At 39.2% G+C, this 21,637-nt stretch overlaps 1 protein-coding gene and 1 long non-coding RNA gene across 2 annotated transcripts in view; one reads left to right on the forward strand and one right to left on the reverse strand.

Moving 5' to 3' along the window:
- Positions 1-430: 430 nt before the first annotated feature.
- Positions 431-21,337, reverse strand: LOC122876988. Its single transcript, XR_006378173.1, has 2 exons — positions 21,209-21,337; positions 431-1,059 (listed from the first exon to the last, which is right to left on the reverse strand). It is a non-coding gene; the product is annotated as an uncharacterized LOC122876988 (long non-coding RNA).
- The window catches only part of trpm3 (transient receptor potential cation channel, subfamily M, member 3), a 143,147-nt gene continuing 137,181 nt past the window's right edge, over positions 15,672-21,637 (forward strand). Inside the window, exon 1 of the mRNA XM_044198023.1 lies at positions 15,672-15,760. Within this exon, the coding sequence (XP_044053958.1) occupies positions 15,704-15,760 (57 nt within the window). The 5' untranslated portion in view covers positions 15,672-15,703. The remainder of the gene's footprint in view (positions 15,761-21,637) is intronic.

The raw sequence follows: 21,637 nt of genomic DNA on the forward strand, positions 1-21,637 counted from the left end.
TTTGCTTACAGCAGTAGCTAGAAGAGAATGGCCTCTCCTGAGGTTAAGGTCTGACAAGTGCAAATGAGTCTTTATGTTCAATGTGTTTGCTTTTTGCATCAGTTCACCACTTGGGGGCAGCCTAGTATTTTTAAGGAATTCCTGCCTTCTTTGAAAGGCATCTTAGCACAAATCCACATTTTCGTATATGAGATGCTGAAATGAAGTCAGTACAGTAAATTGTATCCAAGTGACAGTGTATGTGAAAAAAGTGTAAGACTTATAAATGTTTGTAGTATATAATTTCTGGAATAACACATTAAAATTGTCTTTTTCCAGCTAGGGTAGCTTTTAGTACACTAACAAAATCATCATCAAACTAAGGCCTGAAAACAACAATCACTGTTATTTCACCACACCAGTCGCCAAGACAGAGGAAAGTGGCCAGAAGCGTATCGTAGAGTTTTAATGAGCCTCTGGAGATCAAAGTTAACATCTTCTATCAAACATTCAAAACTACTTTATTTGATGTACAGTAAAAAAAAATATATGGCAAGATGGAGTGCAGCAGTTGCTTTTACTTCTGTAAATTATGGATGAGGGACAAGCTACAGTAAGAAAATGATGAATTCATCATCCACAAGAAGCAACTTGTTCTAAAGTCAGCAGTTAGAGCTAAAAACAAATGGCAACATATGCAAGGTAAGTGGATAAATAAAAGTCAGTAGATTAAGGGACCTGCCTCATCAAATCAGACAAACACGTGGTATACTGCTGCTGATATCGTAGTGAGATTGATTGCTTCTGTGTGTGCCAGTGTGTGAAGATCCTTGACAAGAAAAGGATATAAAAACTGTCACTGCCCAAAGAAATATGGTGCAGTCCTAACAGACTACAGCCCACCATATGGCTCAGATAGTGAATTTACTTGTCCATAAAATGGTCTCTGACCATGAAGACTGAGTGCTCCTACACACTTCACACCATTCTGGAAATGAGAGAGGACAGATTTGTGTGTGACACGGTTTGCAGGCAAAACGATGCACAGGAGGACAGCGGCTCCCTCTGACACCCAGGCATCTGCCGTAAGGAGAAAAAAAAAACACACAGTGGTGAAATTACACTTCATCTTTCTCACTGATTGTCTCTGCAGCACCCTGTGTGTTAGGTAGACCTGGACGTATTTAAACATTCACATTGAGACATTATCAGTGCAGGCAGTGAGAATATTCTCATCAGATCTGCCATTGCCACAACAGATTTCATAAGCTTTGTATGGGCTGATGTTTGTGTCTTTCTTTTTTTTTAAAAATGTATCCTTTGATGATTATGTTTTTTCGATGTCGCATTGGTGGACTGAGTGTTCTTTACAGTTGAGTTTTAATTATGTAGCACTCAGGCTTTTGAACTGTGCAAATACAATTAGAGAAATGCCACGGCTAAAAATATGAAACTAGAGACTCCTGTGTGTGTGTATGTGTGTGTGTGCTGGAGTGTGGGTGGTAGCCTTTAGTTACACTGTACATTATTTTCATGAGAAGGATATAACTATAGCAACATGCACTCTACATTGTGACACATCAGTAGTTAGCCTACTGTATCTATTCTTTTTGTGTTTTTTAACACTACCAGGTAATTACCCCTGGATTTGTTCTGCTCTTTCTAACCCTTGTTCTATAAGTTAAATGAGGAGATAAAAAAGAAGTTGTGGAAAAAAAAAACGTAACGTGGATAGGGTGTTCAATTGATGTATTTTAGACTAATTTACTATTTTACAACAAAAAATCACTAGACCAACAAAATGACATAGCCCATAGATAAGGCATACCTTTGGAAAAACTGAATATGAGGGGAAAACACAGTATCATCACACAAAATGTGTTCTTAGCTTCTCATTACCATTTGTTGATAATTACCTTGAAACCAACATAATAAATTAATTTACAATTTAATACGTTTAATTGTGTGATTTAGAAGTAGCTTAACCACTCCAAATCATGAACGCCTTTAGACTCAAAAGTTGATATGGCAGTTAATACTACTCTACTAAATAGGCTAGTTTTAGCAGGACTAATGTTAGTTTGGCTATTTTTATTCCCCATGAGCGGCTACTACCTTATTTATATGGGATAACAAATGAAATGATCAATGTCTTAGTCAATTCAATTCAGTTCAATTCAGTTGGGCTTTATTGGCATGGGAAACAGATATTAGCATTGCCAAAGCATGTGTGAAATAAAAACAAACAGAAAAAATGGGCTACTATACAGAAAATATACAGATGAGTAGTTAATGTAGTAAGATAATGTAGTAGTAATAATAATTAATAAATATTGACTTGAAGTTAAAAATACAAATACAAGTAAGTGAAAACTACATAAACATTGCAACATTTATTTAGTATGTGTCTGTGTCACTGTCCCTCAGGTTGTGGCATGTTGATCATTTTGGGCAGCAAGATATGCCCTGTCTCCTTCTCCTAGGAGTATTTTTAACTTTGAGAGATCATTTAGCTCTTTGAAATCTGAGATTACAGAGTTGAATTTGTTAAAGTAAACGTTTCTTGTTTCATTGAATGTTGTACATTGTAGGCGGAAGTGCATCTCTGTCTCAACCTCACCTGTCGAACAGTGACCACATATTCTGTTTTCTTTTGGTTGCCTTGTTTTTATGTGTCTTCGTTTTCAATTGCCAGTTTGTGGTCACTGAGCCTGTACTTGGTCAGGATCTGTCTCTGCTTTCTGTCTCTGACAGTAGAGAGATATTCTGCCAATTCATAATCTCTTTTTAGGGCCAGATAACATTCTGATCTACCTTGGCTTTTAGTTTCTTCTTTCCAATGTTCCAAATAGGTTTCTTTACATTGCGTTATAATTTGGTTTACTCTGAGGGGTGTTTGGAAAGCAGTGTTGTTGTGAGACTGGTCAGAGTGTGTCTGAAAGGGGGCAGTTAGTCTCAGCACCAACTGACATAGGGGACTCTTTTCTGGGCTCAGCTCTTGGGTTTGGAGGGCTTTGGAATAGAGGGTGTCTAGGGGGCTGGATTTAAGGTGATTAAAAAACTTGAGCGCTCTCTTTTGAATGTTAATTTCAGGGGGTATCTGCCTAATTCTGCTCTACATGCAAATGTTGGTGTTTTTCTGTGTTTGTATAAAATGTATCTGCAGAATTCTGCATGTAACGATTCTGTTGGATGTTTCTCCCAATGGGTATAGCTATGATGACTGAGTGGACCCCATAATTCACTACCATCCAGTGCAATGGGCTGTATGACACTACCAAATATTGTACACCAAATTTTAAATGGAATTTGGAAATTATAAACTTTTCTCTTAATTGCATTTAGAGCTCTTCGAGCCAGGCCCAGTTCTGACAGTACTTTTCTACTATGTCCAGCTGTTGCTGAAATCCTTGTTCAGTAGGAGACAGTAGAACAAGGTCATCAGCGTAAAAAAGAGACTTCACCTCTATATCTAGGAGGGAGAGGCCAGGAGCAACACATTGATCCAACTGTACAGCAAGTTTATTTATATGCACATTAAATAAAGTTGGGCTTAAATTGCATCCCTGACGAACACCTCTTCTCTGAGTGAAGAATTCAGTTTGTTTGTCTCCAATTTTAACAGCAAACCTATTTTCACAAATACATTGATTTAGCCAGATCATACATTTTGCCCCCTATACCACAATGTAGAAGTCTGTAATAGAGCTCTCCATGCCAAATAGAGTCGAAGGCTTTATTGAAGTCAAAAAAAGGAGTGAATATTTTATCATTTTTTGGTGTACATGTTTGTTGATTAAAGTGTGAAGGGTATATACATGGTCAGTGGTGCGGTGTTTTGAGAGAAAGCCAATTAGATTTTTCCCCAAGATGGAGTGCTCTTCAAGGAAATCTATTATTCTTTTATTTAGGATACTACAGAATAGTTTACCTAGACAACTGCTGACACAGATGCCACGGTAGTTACTAGGGTCTGATTTGCTCCCCTTCAGATGGTTGGTGGAGCTGGCAGGTGTGGGAGGAGCAGAGATGGACAAGGTGGTGGGGTTCTCATCATCTTCACTGTCAGATCCTCTTGGTGTCCACCTCAGCTTTCAACAGGGGAAATGACTTTCGAAAGGTGTCCACCTCAGCTTTCAACAGGGGAAATGACTCTTGAAAGGACTCCAGGTGTGCTTCATTCCCTTGGACCATGACCTTTCCTTTGGTGTAGTATGTGATGGTAAGTAGAGGGTCATCCTTGTCAAGGTGTTCATCTTTACAGATCTTTAATCTGCTTCCTGAGCCGATGCCCTCACTGGATACATATGCATAATTGCTTATCTTTCCAGATGTAGATGGAATCAGTGAAGAATATGAGGTTGTAATTCTTCCTTCCTTATTTTTGTTGGGTGTAGTCAGTGAAGAGGACCTCTGGGTTTTCACGGAGTGTCTTCTGCTTGTGTTTCTCCCCAGCTGTTCCACTCTTACATTTAGCAGGGTACTGAATCTCCTTGCTCTCTACTTTGATAGCTGTGCTGCCTTCTGATCGGTTTACATGGCAACGACTTGTTTACTCCAAGGGGAGCTAGGCTAACAATTTACTTTGCAAGCTTTTCCAACCCTACAAACACTGGCAAAAAACTGAACTATGCACAGTTTACCAGATATATTAATGTTACCAACATGGATCCTTTAATTTTTCTTCTTGTCTTTATAAAGTAATTATTCTGTTAGGTTCTTTGGTGTAGTTTCTCCTTTAGAATGTTGGTAATAGTAGCAGGTAGCAGTTAACAGTTGGTAGCTAGCTTGACAGTTAGCCAGTTGTTTTGATTTAAAAAATATATCTGAAGATGATATTTCCTCTTCTGTTCTTGTTGATTAATGCTGTTACCTCTTCTTTAGAGTCCTTTCTGAAGATTATTTGAAGGTAATTTTGCAAAATATCCCACTTTTTATGTCCAAGTTTGAGCTGTATTCAGAAGCTCATATTTGTATTCAGGAGCTCATCTTTGGTGCAGTTACTCTCATGGAATCTCTCTGTCACTACCATACTCTCTTTACATCTTAGTCCATCATCATTGATATATTTCAATTACAAGAGACAGCTTGTGGGGGAAAGTAAGAAAATATAGCTTTAGCTAGCCGTGGCTATCCTACCAGCGAGCTTTAACTGGGTTTGGCATTCTTACTTTGACTGTTTGATTCAGAATAGCTCCGAGATCGAAAAGTGGCTGATGGTATGCCACTAGTGGTTCAGCGGCATATGCTATTCTGCAAGAGTGGTATGCTGCTCGTGTTCTACCGGCACATACCGTATCGTAACAGCAGGTGCCACTTGAAAGTGGTAGGCCACTGTCGGACTGTCACACCAAATCAAAACAAAACAAGTTCTGTCGTAAATGTGTTATTTTTCTGTCTTTATTGACTATATATAGATCAGGAGTGGAAGGGTGACTAGATGAGAATGGGTGAAATCTGGGGGAGGAGCATGGCCACGGTGGGCGTGGCCAAGTACAGTACATTATATTCAGTGTCAAGGAACAGTAAAACACATGAAAGTCAAAACTCAACTGTAAAATGTATTAATTTTGTTCGTGAAGTCAACTGTCAGTCATTGTGTTTCTTTTTCCTAATGGCAGACTGTGTTGTATGTAACAGTGTGTAAATCATTATTCATTACATAACATAAAAAATATATAGGCCTACATAAAATAAATTCAGAGCAGGATTACAAGTAATATAGTCTATATTTCAAACATAACTACTACATTGGTCCTATAGAGCAGCAATAGTAAGCCTAATGTTTACCTCATAAAGTGACTATAAGCTAATACCTTACTGGAAACAAATAGTTTTAGTTCAGTTGACTCAGTTCACTTTTATGGCAGTCACTCACACTTTCATGTTGAAACAACTGAACCAATGACTCAAACAGGTGGCTTGATTTTAAATGTCAGGATTAAAATGTAGCCTATAGAATAATTTAGAGTAACATCAGACTCTGATAATTTGTTATTAATATTATGAAGATCAGTTACAGATTCTGAGGATGCATGAAGCACAGCTGTATGTTCCAATCATTTTAAACGTCTTTTCAGCAGCTAAGATTGTCATTAAGCTGTAGGATCTTACAAACATATATTTTTATTACATTCCTCCCGGAAATTATAGCCTACTTAAGTGGTTTGATCAATATGTTCACGGATTCAGAGACTAAAAAAACAAATAATCTACTAGGCTAATGTAGACTCATCGATAATTTAATATAAGCGTTCTCTCATTTGAATTTAGTCTTTTTTTTATTCTGGTGACAGCAGCAGCTTGTTGTGTAAATCCCTGTTGTTATGTTATGTTATTATTTATTCGTGACAATTTGGTGCTCCAAAATACACAATACTATCTGTGCAGCATTTTTCAATATTACTGTGTCACCAAGTCAGGTCTCCTCAGCATTTTTGCCCTTAAGTCTCAAGTCAAGTCGAGTCTCACAGCATACAGACTGTTCATCAGATCAGAATTAACAAACTTCAAGGACTGCCTTCTTTCACCTACATAACATTGCAAAAATCAGGCACATCCTGTCTCAAAATGATACCGAAAAACTAGTCCATGCATTTGTTACTTCTAGGCTGGATTATTGCAATTCCTTATTATCAGGCTGCCCGAATACGTCCCTTAAGACTCTCCAGTTGATCCAGAATGCTGCAGCATGTGTACTGACAAGAACTAGGAAAAGAGATCATATTTCTCCCATATTAACTTCTCTGCACTGGCTCCCTGTAAAATCCAGAATAGAATTTAAAATCCTTCTCCTCACCTACTAAGCTCTTAATGGTCAGGCACCATCATATCTTAAAGAGCTCATAATACCGTATTACCCCACTAGAACACTGCGCTCCCTGGATGCAGGGTTACCAGTGGTTCCTAGAGTCTCCAAAAGTAGCATGGGAGCCAGAGCCTTCAATTAAGCGCCTCTTCTGTGGGTTCAGGAGGCAGACACCATCTCCACATTTATGAGTAGGCTTAAGACTTTCCTCTATGATAAAGCTCATAGTTAGGGCTGGCTCAGGTGAGTCCTGAACCATTCCTTAGTTGTGCTGCTATAGACCTTGACTGCCGGGAGACTTCCCATGATGCTCTGAGCTCCTCTCTCCCTCTCCATCTCTATGCATTTTTATCCCATTATTGCATGTTACTAACTCGACATCTTCTCTCTCCTGTGGTTTTGTGCTTTCTCGTCTTTCTCCTTCTGTCGCTTTCAGCAGGTATTTCTGCCTCCACAGCTGCAGAGTCTGGATCGGTGATTGTGGGCCACCTGCTGTCCCTGTGTTCCTGCTCAACAACTGCTACTACAATTATTATTATAATTATTATTATTATTGTTATTATTAGTCTTATTATTATTATCATTATTATTCCTATCACATCATTCTCATTATTATTACTTTTATTAATATTAGAATTTGCATTGTGCAATTGTGTGTGTGAATTTTGACTAAATATGCAGTTGACCTTCTGCATTTTGGTTTTGTATGGCAGTGTATCGGTTTAGTGGAGGCACATCTTGGCCACATCTCTTGTGTTTTTAAATGCCAGAGCGAATTTATATTCAAAGCAATATACACCTTACAAATTTACATGAACACTGATATTAGAAAGAACAGTTTCCTGCCTGCCTTAGATTGGTGGATTACTGGTGTGAGCATGTGCATGTTTGCATAGAAATTAACTGTGTGTGCAGAGCAGCAAATATAGCCCAACAATTTAGTATATTCATGGTAAAATCATTTGGATTCCGCAACTCACCACAGTGTATAATTTTTTAATCTCACCATTCAATCGGTTCAGCGGTTCCAGTTGATTACCCGCTGATGCTCAGTGATGGTGGTCCTGAATAATTAAACAATTCTGACAGCCATGTAGGGGTCCGTTTCCATGACAACCCCTCTCCTGGTGTCCTCGCTGCCCCAAGGAGTAATGTAAATCTCCTGTCTGCTTAATGTCACAGTAACAGCAGCAAAGTGGCACACAAAGATGCGCAGTTTGGGTTCAGTGGGAGCTGTGTTATCACACAGGGAAGGTGTGGCTGACCACCTGTGACCACAGAAGGAAGAGGTTCCTATGTTATCATAACCCTAAAAAGGGTTTTCAGGGGCCAGATGAGACAAGAAGAAAAATGATTATAATACAGTTGGAGGAAGCCAAATACTGATTTTGTTTGGCCTCCTCCTACATGACTGCATGTAGCAATCCAGGCAGTATAGAAATTGACCACAAACAGCTTCAGAATGTATTGATGAGTCTGAGTGCAGAGGTGGGTGGGATGGCTTTAAGGTCACAGAGGGAATATTTGAATGATGTCTGTAATCTTTTCTGACAGTACGTTGACACATCTGTGCTTATTGGAGTGATACTCCCTCCACAACACACACACACACTCACACACACTCCTGATCTCTCCTCACACACACTACTCAGACATAGTCAATTACCCTTTAACATCAAATAGTTCATCAGATCCCCAGCCCATTAGACAGTGAATTAACCTTATCTACCTGTAGATGAAGAGGTATGGGTGTGACGGTTATAGCCTTGTACCAGTCAGAGCTATTACTAGAAAATATGCCATGTACTTTCCACACAGCACGATACTGGCTAATCAGGCCCTGAGAAATGCAATAAAAAAAGGATTATGATGCAGTTTTTTATTCTCAAAAGTGCTTATACCTTGTTTTAATCATTCACTTAATTAATATGTGGCTACATGTTGTGTTTGGGGACTTGAAGCGGCTGTGAGATGTTTAAATGCTAAAACCCAGCATGGGATTTTTAAAGCCAAACTTTCAAATTCAGTGAGTCCCGATTGATTTGTGCACGAGTCAGTGGATGATTCAGAGAAAATGAAATTGCTCCGTGTGTAACTAACAAACATTAAAAGATGTTTTAATTTGGTTAAATGCAATGTTCATTTTGTTTAGCTGTAAAGACACACTGTGGAAGCTGTTAAGACTCAAATGTGTTGCTTTCAACAAAATCATTGCTGAGTGGCATGGCTGAGGACTAACTTTTTGGAGGTGATGTTTATTGGTTTGAACAAAATTTGCGCTTATGAGGCCACCAAAATGTTAATGGGAATATGAGGCCATTAGTGTTTGGCAATCATAGTGATGTCGATGAGTATAAAAATGATGATAATGATGGCATCAATCACGCCTGATGCTGCCAGCCTCAATCTCCAGCTAAACTAATTCTTGCTGTGAAACCAATTGCCTTTTGAGACAAATCAGGTTGAGACATGAAGTGTGGTTACCAAACCAAGATAATCACCATTCCCCGGAGAAACGGTACCAGATTTGTGTCTGCTGTGACTGACCAAACAACAGGGCATGCTGCTCTGCTGAGAGCTACTGCTCCAGGCTGTCACTGATACATCTGATCCTGCATCCGAGCTAAAATCAACTTTTGTCAACCCCCAAGGGCCCAAGTTTAAACATAGAGGGTTCACAGGGTGCTGACATGCTCTCTCAATATTTAGCCTGTTAGCCAAAAGACAGCCTAAAGATACAGTTAGTTACCAGAAACCGACTTACTCTGATAAACTTTTCACCTGACTGGCTCAATATGTAATGCAATTGCTCAATATTTGTGTGTCTCCTGATAACCTGACAACACCATTTTTGTATTTTGTGATTTCTGTATCATGGAGGGAGATCTGTACCATCATCCAGACCAAAAAGCATTGCACACTTTATGATTAGATATAGATTTTGTGTGTTGCAGTCATTATCTGCACAAGTGAAATTACATGAAGATGAAAATGGTTTTTTGTTCTTTGCTGAGGGTTTAGTGACATTGTTTCGCATTAAAGTTAAAATCCTTGTCAACCTCTCAACTAATGTAAAACACTCAATCCTTAGTTTTACAACTTACGGTCACAATGGTAAACAAGCTTTTAGTGTCCTCTTTTCATTCCTTCATTCCTTCACATTACTGTACACACTGTTCATCGTCCTCCCCAACCTCCTCATCATCATCCAGCTCCTTTTCCACAATTATTGTCTCTTCTTATTTGTGCCCTTCATGGAGTATTTGTAAAAATGAGTTTGTTGAAGAGAACCACCCCCTCACTGTTACTCACAGTCAGATAATTGATTACTAATTGCTACGCTGTTATGTGGACCTATTGTCTAAGATGCTACGCCTCTCTTAATTGCTTTATCTTGTTCACATGCTCTTTCTTAGATCTGTCTCTCCTCTCTGATTTGAGCTTGTTTAAGGTTTATTTAAGAGCATAATGCTTGAGGAGGCTTATGTTTATGGTATGTATGTGTGTGTATGCAGCAGGTGTGCACAGTTTCATGATGGAGCAGTGTGGAAATGAATGAGGCCCTGATCAGTACCAGTTTGTACCTGATCTGACAGACCACAATTGGATGAGCCATTTTACAATCTCACCGCTGCATCGGTGCAGACAGGCCATGACGGGAGAAGGGACAAAGTGAAGGAGGAGGAGAGGCATGGGGATAGCGTGAGGATGGATGGAAAGGCAAAGCATGGCAAAGAGCAGAAAAAAAGGAAAAAAATTGAGAGAAAGAGATTTTAAAAACAAGACAAAGAAGGAAAGATGTTGATAGTGAAATAAAAGGAGGAAAGTAGATTTGTTATGGATGGATGCCAGTGAGCCAAGTGAGACGTTATGTCATGCTCATGTTTCCAGACAACAGAGAGGCATCTCAGGGCCCTAAAATGATCAGCGGCTTAACTGGGGCCCCTCACTGTCGTCCCACAAGACAACTCCTCCCCTCTGTTGCTGTGGCATCTGAGTGATCTCTTCATTAATTCATAGCAGAGCACTGAACTAAATTAGTACTCGTTAGCCACCCGCTGTTTACTTTTCTTTATTTGCTATCATTAACCCTCCTCCCTTCAAACTGTGCAGTGTGTGTATGTGTGGTCATGTGTGTGTTGGGGGGGGGGGGTTAAGGGATTTGGGGTGGGCATCATAACAGCCTCACCTAGCAACCTGCCCCGGTGAGATGCTCAAAGGGTCTGGATCACTGGGGGTGACACACACACACTGAGTCTCCCACCCAGCAGCCCCTCAGAGTAACTGTGACTCAGGTGCTTTGGTTGATGACGTTCCACCTGCCAGATGCTCACCAGGCCCAGACAGCAGCCAGATCTGTAGGAACAGGTCTTCCCTAACACCCCGATTTTCATTCTCTTTCACTCACTTCTGATGAATCACAAGGCCTTGCCAGCTTATGACAGGAAACAAGGCGCAAACTGATCAGCCAATGAGGAAAAGCAGAGGAGACGTGCAGCATCATTGGAGGAAACGGGACGCCGTTGCTTCATCTTCGTCACCTTGGACATTTATTTAATCTTCACTGCGGCCAGATGGGAGATGTTTTAGAGGTGCACCACAAGAAGAAGACCCCTTTTTCTTCTTCTTCTTTATCTTCTTCCTCTTTCTGACTTTTCAGGCTCAGACACAGTCAAGGCTTGCCATAACAATTTAAACAAATCAGCAAACCCAATCAGAGAGTGGCAAAGAGTTTTAGATTATTACAACACTTGTGATGATAGTGAATGGAGGAAGGTTTGGCTGGTTTTGGTGTTGAGGCTGTAATGAGATGATTGTGGAATATCTGGATCCTCGTCCTCAGCCCAGCATTTCTCCTGGACCTACAGATGTGTTTTAATAGAGGCTGACAGTGTCAAACACACATGCACACGTACACAGGCTGCGTCATGCCCTGTCCTCCAACACGCCTCCACTAGCAGAGGGACGTCTTGCCCACCTGTGGCTTCTGACTCCTGGAGGCAGCCATCTTCTCTCAGCCACCATTTCTCTCTCCTTCCAATCATCTGGCTTTTTCCCTCTTTCCTCATCTGGTTGTGAAATTACCCAGCTTTACACCTTTCTGTTGAGAGTTTTTGTTTTTTAAAGGAAAGAAGGACCTTTGCTCAGAAGCGGATTCAGAAGTTCAAGACTCAAGTGAACTAAGGGCAAGAGGAAAGTGATTCCCAAAGGAGCCTCAGAGACTTTCAGAGTGGTAAGACATTGGCCATTTTGAATCTGAATGTTCTCTGGGAGATGAAGCTTGGGCTAAGTGTGTAAAAATATAATAAAAAGGCCAATGATAGTGGTGATTTTACACATACACAGAAAGTTTGATGAAATTATAGTTGGGGGGGAAAGTAGTGGAAACGAGGACACAGTGATCTGGCAAATAACTACAGTGTTACTTTTGGGATCACTGTCTGGGATTTGGTCATGTGTTGAATTTTTATTGGGTGGTAATAAAAATGCATTATGTAAGCCATAGTAACAGATCAATGCTGAGAAGTGGTCGGCTGCTGGTGCGCTAAATAAATGATAGTCGTCTCCCCATATTCCCTCTCTTTCTTGCTTTGCGCCTCCATCTGTTGGCCGTTGGACACTGAAGCAACCATATGCTCTCTATGTATAAATCATCCACAATAGCCTGCTCCCTGTTAGTCTGATAAAACATGGATTTAGCACATTTGCTAAAGAGCAAATTAATGTAATCATCTGTCATATGTGGTGTTTAGTTTTCTCCCACACACCTTTAAAGCCTCAACTACAACCTGCCACACTGATAACTGAGGGCCAAGTAATTCTTCCTTTTCTGTGAGTTTTATCTCTACGATGCAAAAGTGGCTGAAGGCGGAATATTTGCTCACAATCTGGGTAGTTCGCCCTCAGCGGAGAATTGTCATTACATAGGGAATTTGTGTGTGTGTGTGTTTTATATGTGAGTTTGCACCTGCTTTGGTCTCTTCTCCATGATTCAGTGATTAGTGACTTGTCTCCAAGCCGGTCTATGGCACATATGAGCTGTCCCTCATTAGTGTATGTGTGGCTCGGACAGAAAGCCAGCACTAGGGAGTCGTTCAAACCCACACACGCACACATGAAAATTACAAATGCATCATTTTGTGAGCATATTGAGAATATCAAGGGTTTGCTGGCTGTCATTTAGACTGTTGACAAACAGCCTGTGAGATGTGTAGGCGTTTCAGCAGCAGTATGGACAGGTTTGGTGACACTCTACAGGAGGCTGCGTTTGCTTTTGGCTCATCTACTATTGCAGCCTGACAGCTAGTTGAGTCTTTCCCAGCTGAATTACAGACAACTGCAGAAAGGTTGAAACAACAGAAGAAAGAATATGGCTCTAATCTCATCATGTGTCTTTTTTTGTGTTTGTAGGTTTATTGATTTTTGTAGTTGTGCCTCTGTTGCAGGCTTGTCAGAAATGATAACTCACAAAGTACATATTGTATCTGCAGTGTTGATTTTGTAGATCTCTTTCTCTTTGGGCCAGTAATACTCCAGCACCACCAGAGTATCATCTGTAAATATGTACCTGATGCACAAAGCAGGCGTACTTGACAGAAATTCACAAATTCTGGCAAAGAGAATCACACACATTGTCTGTGAATGCTGTGTGTGAATTATTGATGGCATCAGCCTGCTTAAAAATGCATCCCCAACCTTTCTGTCGCACAGAGAGAGGAAGCAGTAATTAGTGTTAGGATATGAGAGGAGACAGGCTAATTATCAGTGGGGTAAACACAGCAGCCCTCGTGCTCTTTTTGGAATACATTTTCTGTTTATTTCCACAGATTCCGCAGGTATAAATTATACATTTGTGAAAATGCCATATCGTTAGTTATTGTCTCTAATCTTCACCACATGATCCATCTGGTTTGGTTTCAAGGGAGGGAAAGGGAATGAGAATGAGGGAAGATGAGAGAAGGTGAGGGATATCTTTTCCTTTTGCATAAACATACAGTAAAGTGAGAAAAAGAGGTTGTGGTGATGCCTGATTATGAAAAGATAAATGCAGAGTTGGAGGAAAGCCACTTATCACAGACCATTCCATGTTCAAGGACAAGACCATCCTGAATTCATTACACCAATTTTCTACATTGATTTGCTTATTTGAGTGAGGTGGCTTCATGCCAGACTCTGAGTATTGCACTCACAGCTGAATGAATAAAAAAAAAGCTATGAAGGAATGGATGGATGGGGAATGGGAACCACTGCAGATGGGAGAAAATGACGAGTAGGTGGAGAAAGTGAAGTCAGGAGGAAGAGGAACAAAGAACAGCTCAGCTTGCTCAAGTCTAACTGGCTGCAATGAAGCTCGAGAAGTTGATGGTCAAATCTCGTGAAGGAAACGGGAGTGGCAGGTGAGAGCTGAAACTGTGCTGGAGTCTGTCACACCTGCCTCCTGCCATTAAAACCACTGATTATTTGGTATTAGTATGGAGCTCCTGGATGGATCCTATTTAAGGGTTTAGTCTCTCACTCTCTAACAGTGAGTAGTATTTTTTTTTCCAGAAATGGAAAGTTTAAAAAAAAACTTTAAAAAAATTAATACAAATAAATGTATTCATTTAGTAATTTTTCCATTAATTACTTTTTGCCTGTTTTTCCTGTTATTCCCCTTTAGTGAACACTGACATATTGATATTTGCAGCTATAAATCAGAACATTCCCCACTGTGCTGTCAGTGTATATATATGGTCAGTATAAGAATTAGAAAAGAGATGCATAGCAACAGTAATCAGATCATCAGCACCATAGAAATGAATAAAAATCACCAAGAAATCAGATTAGGAAAAAAACGATCAATTAAATCTAATAAAGAGTGAACAAAAGCTTTGCATACCAAATACCTTCTTCTCATTTTCTTTGATTGTTGATCCTTTGACACCATATAACATCTGTTGATGACAGTGAACTTCTCTAAATTTGTTTAAATAAAGACATCTATCATTTGTATCTTTGTGGCCGATTTGACTATTAAATCCACATTCTGCAGTTTGCCTCCTAGTGTTATCTTTATCAGTAATTAGACACATTAATTCGGTGTGTCTTGGTAATACTTTCAATTAACTGAGGAATACTTTAATGCCTGAACTAAAAACGTCTTGAGAACTAATCCATTGCATAATTTTTTCATCTAAAGCAGTATAAGAAAAAATACTGGGGCAAAGTTCAGGATGAGAATTAGTGAAATTTTAAAATCCTGCCAGCAACTAAAAGACTATCAAAAGCAGACCTTCACTTTAGCCTTGAAAACATTGTATGTGACAATTCTGGATTGGATTTTCATGACCTTAAGTCCTCTTACAAAACTAATTGGTACATTTAGTTAATGCAATGAATATAAAACAGTGATCAGCTGTGATAAAAGCAATAGAATGAAATAGCAATACAGGGAGTTCAATGATGGAAGGAATGTGTCAGCTCAGTGTAAATAAACTACAAAGACAAGCCTTATGCAACCATCTTCAATGTGCATGTTTTCAACACATTGCATCATGCTTACGTTATGAAGCCTGTAGAATCAACAGATCTTTTTCAAAATAAGTACATGACAACACTAATCAGTTGCAGTTTGGAAAATATCATATATGTGGTGAAAACTACAAATTTAAAACTACAAACATTAGTATATTTTTGATATTATTACTATTTTGTTAGAAATGTCACAAATGTAAGGAAATTAGAAGTTTCTTTTAAATTTCATGTATTATTTTAAAGATTTGAAGGGCAAGGCAATCAAAAAGTAGTTTGCATAGAGATTAAGTAATTAAGTGAAGCGCTTTGATGAGAGTTTGGAGCCCATTCATATCATTATGAAATACAACGCAAATGTTCTTACTTTCTTCTCTGTCTCTCTGTCTTGTTTTCCAGAGGAAAATGACGAGGAAATCTCACACTAGAAGAGTTCTGACCCCGCTGTGCACAGAGATTAAGGTAGGAAACACACTTCCTGTTCCCCCAGGATCTTCAACATAACAGACAGACAATGGATCACAAAAAACACATGTATTAGTTTTAGAATGAGTTAATAATTATGCATGTATTTACTGTATATATTTATATTTACATTTATTTGTTTCTATACACAATATAAACTGATTGGGATCTGAAATGATTTTAGAAGCTCATCTGCAAAATTGTCAGAACAGCTGCTTTTACTGCTGCTAATTAATTTCAGAAGGATGCTTCGTCATATAATTAATTACCAACATTCCAAAGGGGAAAAACATTTGTCCACTTCGTAAGATAATGTTACTGTTGAATTTTAAGTGTGCATATTGAAAGCTAAAAGGCCTAACTTCAAATTCTATACAGTACATACATCGACACTCTGTAATGAAATTTACATTTAAATGGTTGTAATCAGGCTTTTAGTCTGAAAACATAAAATCATTTTCTTTATTTTACTTTAAAGCCGGGTAGCTCACAGTTTTGTCTACATTTTGGAGTGCAAAGATTTCTCACTGTGATATTCATGTTCAGTCACAGAAGTGGCTTTTTTTTGTTGGTGACAAATGCTGTCGAGAAGATTTTATGTGCAAAGATTTCAAAGCTCAGATTAAGAAAAAAACTTAAGCTCTGGATGTATGAAAGATGGATAAATTGGCATTCAGCAGCAGATGAATAATTTGTTCCACAAGCTCAATTTGTGTATTTAAATATGACTGAAACAATAACATCTCAGAATTTCCTCTAATGTGGTTTTGTCTGTGGCGGTGGTATACAGCACCTCAGGATAATCTTCAAGATAAAAAAGTAATGTCTTGTTAAGAAAGTCTGGCAACTATTATATTGGTTTTGGAAGATTAGAAACTAACTGAGCAATTTGCTCAAGTATTTTGTTATTCCTTTAGCTAATGGCAGCTCCTTTTGTAGGGGCAGGCTTTGCTCTTTTCTGTAACTTAAGAGTCTGAGCTTGACACTCTACACAACCCCAGAAAAAAATATTCCACTAATCAGACAGCCAATTAAAAAGCCTCTCCAAAAAGTTACTTGTTTAATGAAATGACCTGGAATTAACGGGTATATTTCGATCAGGCGAGCAACTCTGTAGGTGTTTTTTAAATGTATTTATTTATTTGGTGCTTTATCATTATTGTTACTTCTCTTTTTATTTGTGAGGCAATGTGGTCATCTGCTTTTTGTAAGATGGTTGCATATTAGTGTGCATGTCTATACGTGTATGTGTGTGTGTCTTTGTAAGAGACGGAAAACATGAACATTTTTGCAGCATATTGGTTGTGTCTGCTACTGGTGTGGGGGGAATGTGTGTTTTTTTGTGGATGTAATGGTGAATTTGTACATGAGTTCACATGGTGATACATGGAAGGATTATAATGAAGCACTGATGATGCAACATCTAAGTTTTTGGGTTAGTAACCATAGCAACCACACAACCCTGTGTAGGTGGATCTTTGATGTTAAAGAAAGGGGGTGGTACTGGGGGACCGGAGGAAGGTTCGATGTCCGCTAGTACACACAGAGACTAACTTTAAAGCCACAGTATCTAATTTACTAAAATCTTCTTAGGTGAAATCGACAACTCTTACTTCCCCTTCTGCTTTTTTGTTTGTTTTCTCACTCTCTATCACAGGGTTTATATTACTTAATTTGTAAGTAATATACTGTAAATTTGAGTTTAGCATGCCATTTGGTTTTCTGTGTTCAAACTGGTTTTATAGAAATTATGATATGGGATAACCTCTATCTGTTTGTCTTCCTTTAAAAATAAATACATTTAAAAATCAATACATCTGTCTTATCTCCCACGTCCCTCTCTGTGTGTTGATATCCCGTATCTACTATTGCTATAGTCTCACTGTCAAGCAAATTGTGCCCAAACTTTTGAACAGTTGGAAGAACTACCATGCAATTGTGCGTGCGTGCGTGTGAGGTTTTAGACCCTTCAGTGTTAAATTAGGCTTACAATTCTCACAGCCAACTCCAGCCAGTTCATACATATCCTACAAAAAACACACATGTCCATATCACACTCTCACACAACACATATCATGTTTTTTAGTCTGAATAAAAAGCCTACCCTGAATTTATTTTCCCATTAATCAACAACAAAATGGCCAGCACACCTGGACATTATCAGTATTTTTACATTAAACAATATGTTTACATTCAATGAGTCTTACATTACATAAACTCTGATAAACTGAAAATGCATGATACTAAACAGCAAAGCCACTAGCTCCTGAAGAAAGCCGAGCAGCTAGACTAAGATATTTTTCTCAAGGGGTTGGTGGAGACCAAACCAGAGCTAAAATAAGAGTCAACATTGGATTAATGTTGACCCAATGTGGCCAAAAATTGGTTTTGTCTCAGGGGGTACAGTATTTTGGCTAAGGTATGTCTAGAATTTGAACATTTTCTGGCATTGGCGACTCCTAGTGGTAGAATAAAAAAAGACAAAGTGTCAGACAGCAGTTAGTGTCCTCTTGCAGGTTGGAGACACACCAACAAATGTTGACTGGTCGTCGTTTGGTCCACACACTCCCATATACTGTTAGGTAAGATAAAGTAATAACAATAAAGCAACTTACTTACACACATCGTAGTTAATTAGAATTTTGTCGTTTAGCTGTTAATTTTTGCTATAGGCGATCATTAGCATGCTAACTAGCTATGCTAAAAACGTTATTATTGACACCTGTCACTGAGAGCCGCCCAGCAAAAGATTTTTATGAACCTATTCTTCCAAAATTTCCTGCAATGAGGTGGCCAACAAAACACATATCTAGCATTGCATGTTAAGTCTCATAGCTTATTAAACACAATTTTAGAAGGTATTAAGTGGCTAATTTGTAACGTTACTGTGGGATACTTGCCAGTTAGAGCACTTGTTGCATTGAGTAGACAAAGGTACTTTTTTCTTTTACCAGTTAAATTTAAGTAGTATCAAGTATATGAAAAGGAACCTGAACAGAAGTTTTGCTTTTGCTCTTTATTGTCAGATAAGCTGAGCTTATTGTTTCAAATGAAAATGAAGATATACATTTGTGTTTTAATGCACCAAATTACTATAATGCAAACCTGTACATAGTATAGACCACTGTTTGGAGTATTGCAGAGGGCACATGTCCTACATATAACAATTTACAGTGTCCACTTTGGGCTGCATGTGGAAGCCTATACTGGACTATATTCAATGTTATTCCACAATAAGTAAACAGCACTCTCTCTCAGCCGATGCTCTGCGCTGCCAGTCCGGGCAGAGTCAGCTAATATGGCCGCTAACTAGTTAAGCAGCAGTTAGCGGTTACTTTAGCAACAAGAGAGTCGAGGCAGAGCAGCCGGAGGACATCAGAGGGAAAATCTGAAAACATTTTCTCCGTAAAATATGATCTCTGTGATGTTGCAAATGGAGCTGCTTTGATGCAAGAAGCATTTTAGACTCGATCTGACAATAAAGTATCATCGTCATCTTCTTCCAGTTCCACCAGAATCAGTGAATAAAGTTATAAAAGTTGTGTGTTTTTGTACAGTAATCTGTGAGGCTCGGCCCCCAGAAACGCTGCAGCGTCTATCGTTTTTCAAACCTAATCCTTGCGTCTGATTAACAGTACATTCATCAAATTCAGTGCCCCATATCGCTAGTTTCACCAAAATCAGTGAATACAGTTATAAAGTTGTGTTTTTGTACAGTAATCCAGTAGTCAGTGAGGCCCGGCCGCCTTCTGGCCTTTCTACCTCAAACGGACTAAGCACATGAGCAAAGCAGCATTTGTTCAAGCAAGTGATGTCCTAAATGGAGACCCGCCTTGATGAGAGCACTGACAGATTTCATTTTCATTTTCACCCCAAAAGAGCGTGGCCACATGTAAATGCAGTAGACTGGAGGTGCTGTTTTGCTTATTGCATTTGAATATTGTCCAAAGTACAGCAGGTTAAGGTTTTGAAAAAGAAATGTCAAGTTTTCATTTTCAAATAGTTGAAAATGGAAAATCAGGTTACATTTTTTAATATTTCATTTTAATTTTCAAAATTGAATAAACATTTTGAATATTGTCCACTGAGCAGCGGGTTACAACTTTGAAAATTAAATAGAAATTAAAAATTGGATTATTGCATTTTGATTTTACTGAAATAACGCACACATGTGTGGAAAATTATAATGCTATTGTGGAATTACATTTGCATTTTCAAGTTTACATTATCATTTGAATATAATCCAGTATATGCTTGCATAGCTGCAACATTTTTATTATTACTTATTGATTAATCTGCTGAGTATTTTCTCAATTACCTAATTGTTTTTCTATGAAATGTCAGGAAATAGAGAAAAATGCCGTCATCATTTTCAAAACCAAAAGATATTCATATTTGATAACATTTTCCAACTTAAGCTATAGTACAACACTTTGTATTTTGCCATTTCCATTCAGCTTTTCTGATGAAATATGTTACAGTTGGCAAAAGGTTAATTATTGTGTCAGTGATTCAGTGCAGTAGTGAGGGCTAACTTTGAAGTCCCCATGGTGTCGTTCCATGTTTGATCAAAAGTTGAGATTATGTGTTTTTACGCCCATTGTCTCTCTGTCCCCATCCTTGTCATCCTTCAGGGAATATCTGTCTTGCTTTTTCACTTTCCCTGTCTCTTACTTGCTTAGTAATACAATCTCTCTCTCTCTCTCTCTCTCTCTCTCTCTCTCCCTCTCTCTCTCTCTCACACACACATACACACACAAATACACACAGGAGCTACTCCCAGGTGGTGAGTGGTTGCCGGGAGCGACGACAACAATGTCCCTGGTGTTCAGACACTGTCACCTCTCCTTACTTTGTCTCCCTGTCTCTATCCCGCTATTTCACTTGCTCTCTCTCTGTATCTCTCTCACTCAGTCTCTCTTATCTTGTTTTCTTGCCCCAGAATATTTTTCTCATCTTCTTTGGCCAAAATAGAGTTAGAAGCAATTTAGACACATCTTACAACTGCACCTGAAGAAATTACTCAAATTCTCACCTTCTGTCAACTCCACAACTCCACAGCATGGCATGCCTTTTACTACAGCTGGAGACTTTGAGAGAGAGGTGTGAGAGCGAAAGAAGAAGATGACCAGTGGTGCAGCAGGAGATTGAAAAAGTAGAGAAGATCACAACTGCCACTTTTATTTGGTATCATCCTTTACTCTTCAGTTGCAACAGAGAAACTGAGGCTCAGGTGGCTTAACTCAAGAACTGTAAACCATGTGCATAAAAGAGGAAAAAGAGAAAGAAGAAGAGGGGGAGACGTGTACCCCACACAGAAAAGAGGGAGATAGTGAGATTGTGAATGAAAGCTCGGGGAGCAAGAGGAAAAGGAGAGGGAGGAGATGGAGGTTTAGTAGCTGTGGGTATTCAAAGCACAGTGTTCACAGTGAGAGAGTGACTTACTCAACAGGGTGTCTGTCTCTGTGCCTCTCAGTCAGCTTAAAGCAGCTCTGCACTATGCTCAACGGGAACCCTGCACTCCAGAGACTCTTCCTTGTCTCTTCGTTTTCCATGTCTGGTAACCCTTTCTTTTTTCCTCTCTCCACCTGTCTCACTGTCATTTGCTATTTTTTCCTGTTCTCTGCCCTCTCTGTTAGCTCCTCGTTGTTATTTCGTCTCTGTCGTTTCACCCGGATCTGAATATCTTACCCTCCAACCTCCAACCCCTCCTCCACTCTCCCTCCCTCCCTCTCTCTTCCCTTGCGTTGTTTCCCTGTTTCTCGCTCTCTCTCTCCCTGTGAGGAGGGAAAACAGCATCAACGGCCGAGCCACAGTAACAGCACATGCAACAGGGTGCAGACAGCACCTTCTGCTTCTCCACCTCTCCTCTCT

The sequence above is a fragment of the Siniperca chuatsi genome, linkage group LG5 (assembly GCF_020085105.1).
Source record: "Siniperca chuatsi isolate FFG_IHB_CAS linkage group LG5, ASM2008510v1, whole genome shotgun sequence".
In the NCBI taxonomy this organism is placed as follows: Eukaryota; Metazoa; Chordata; class Actinopteri; order Centrarchiformes; family Sinipercidae; genus Siniperca; species Siniperca chuatsi.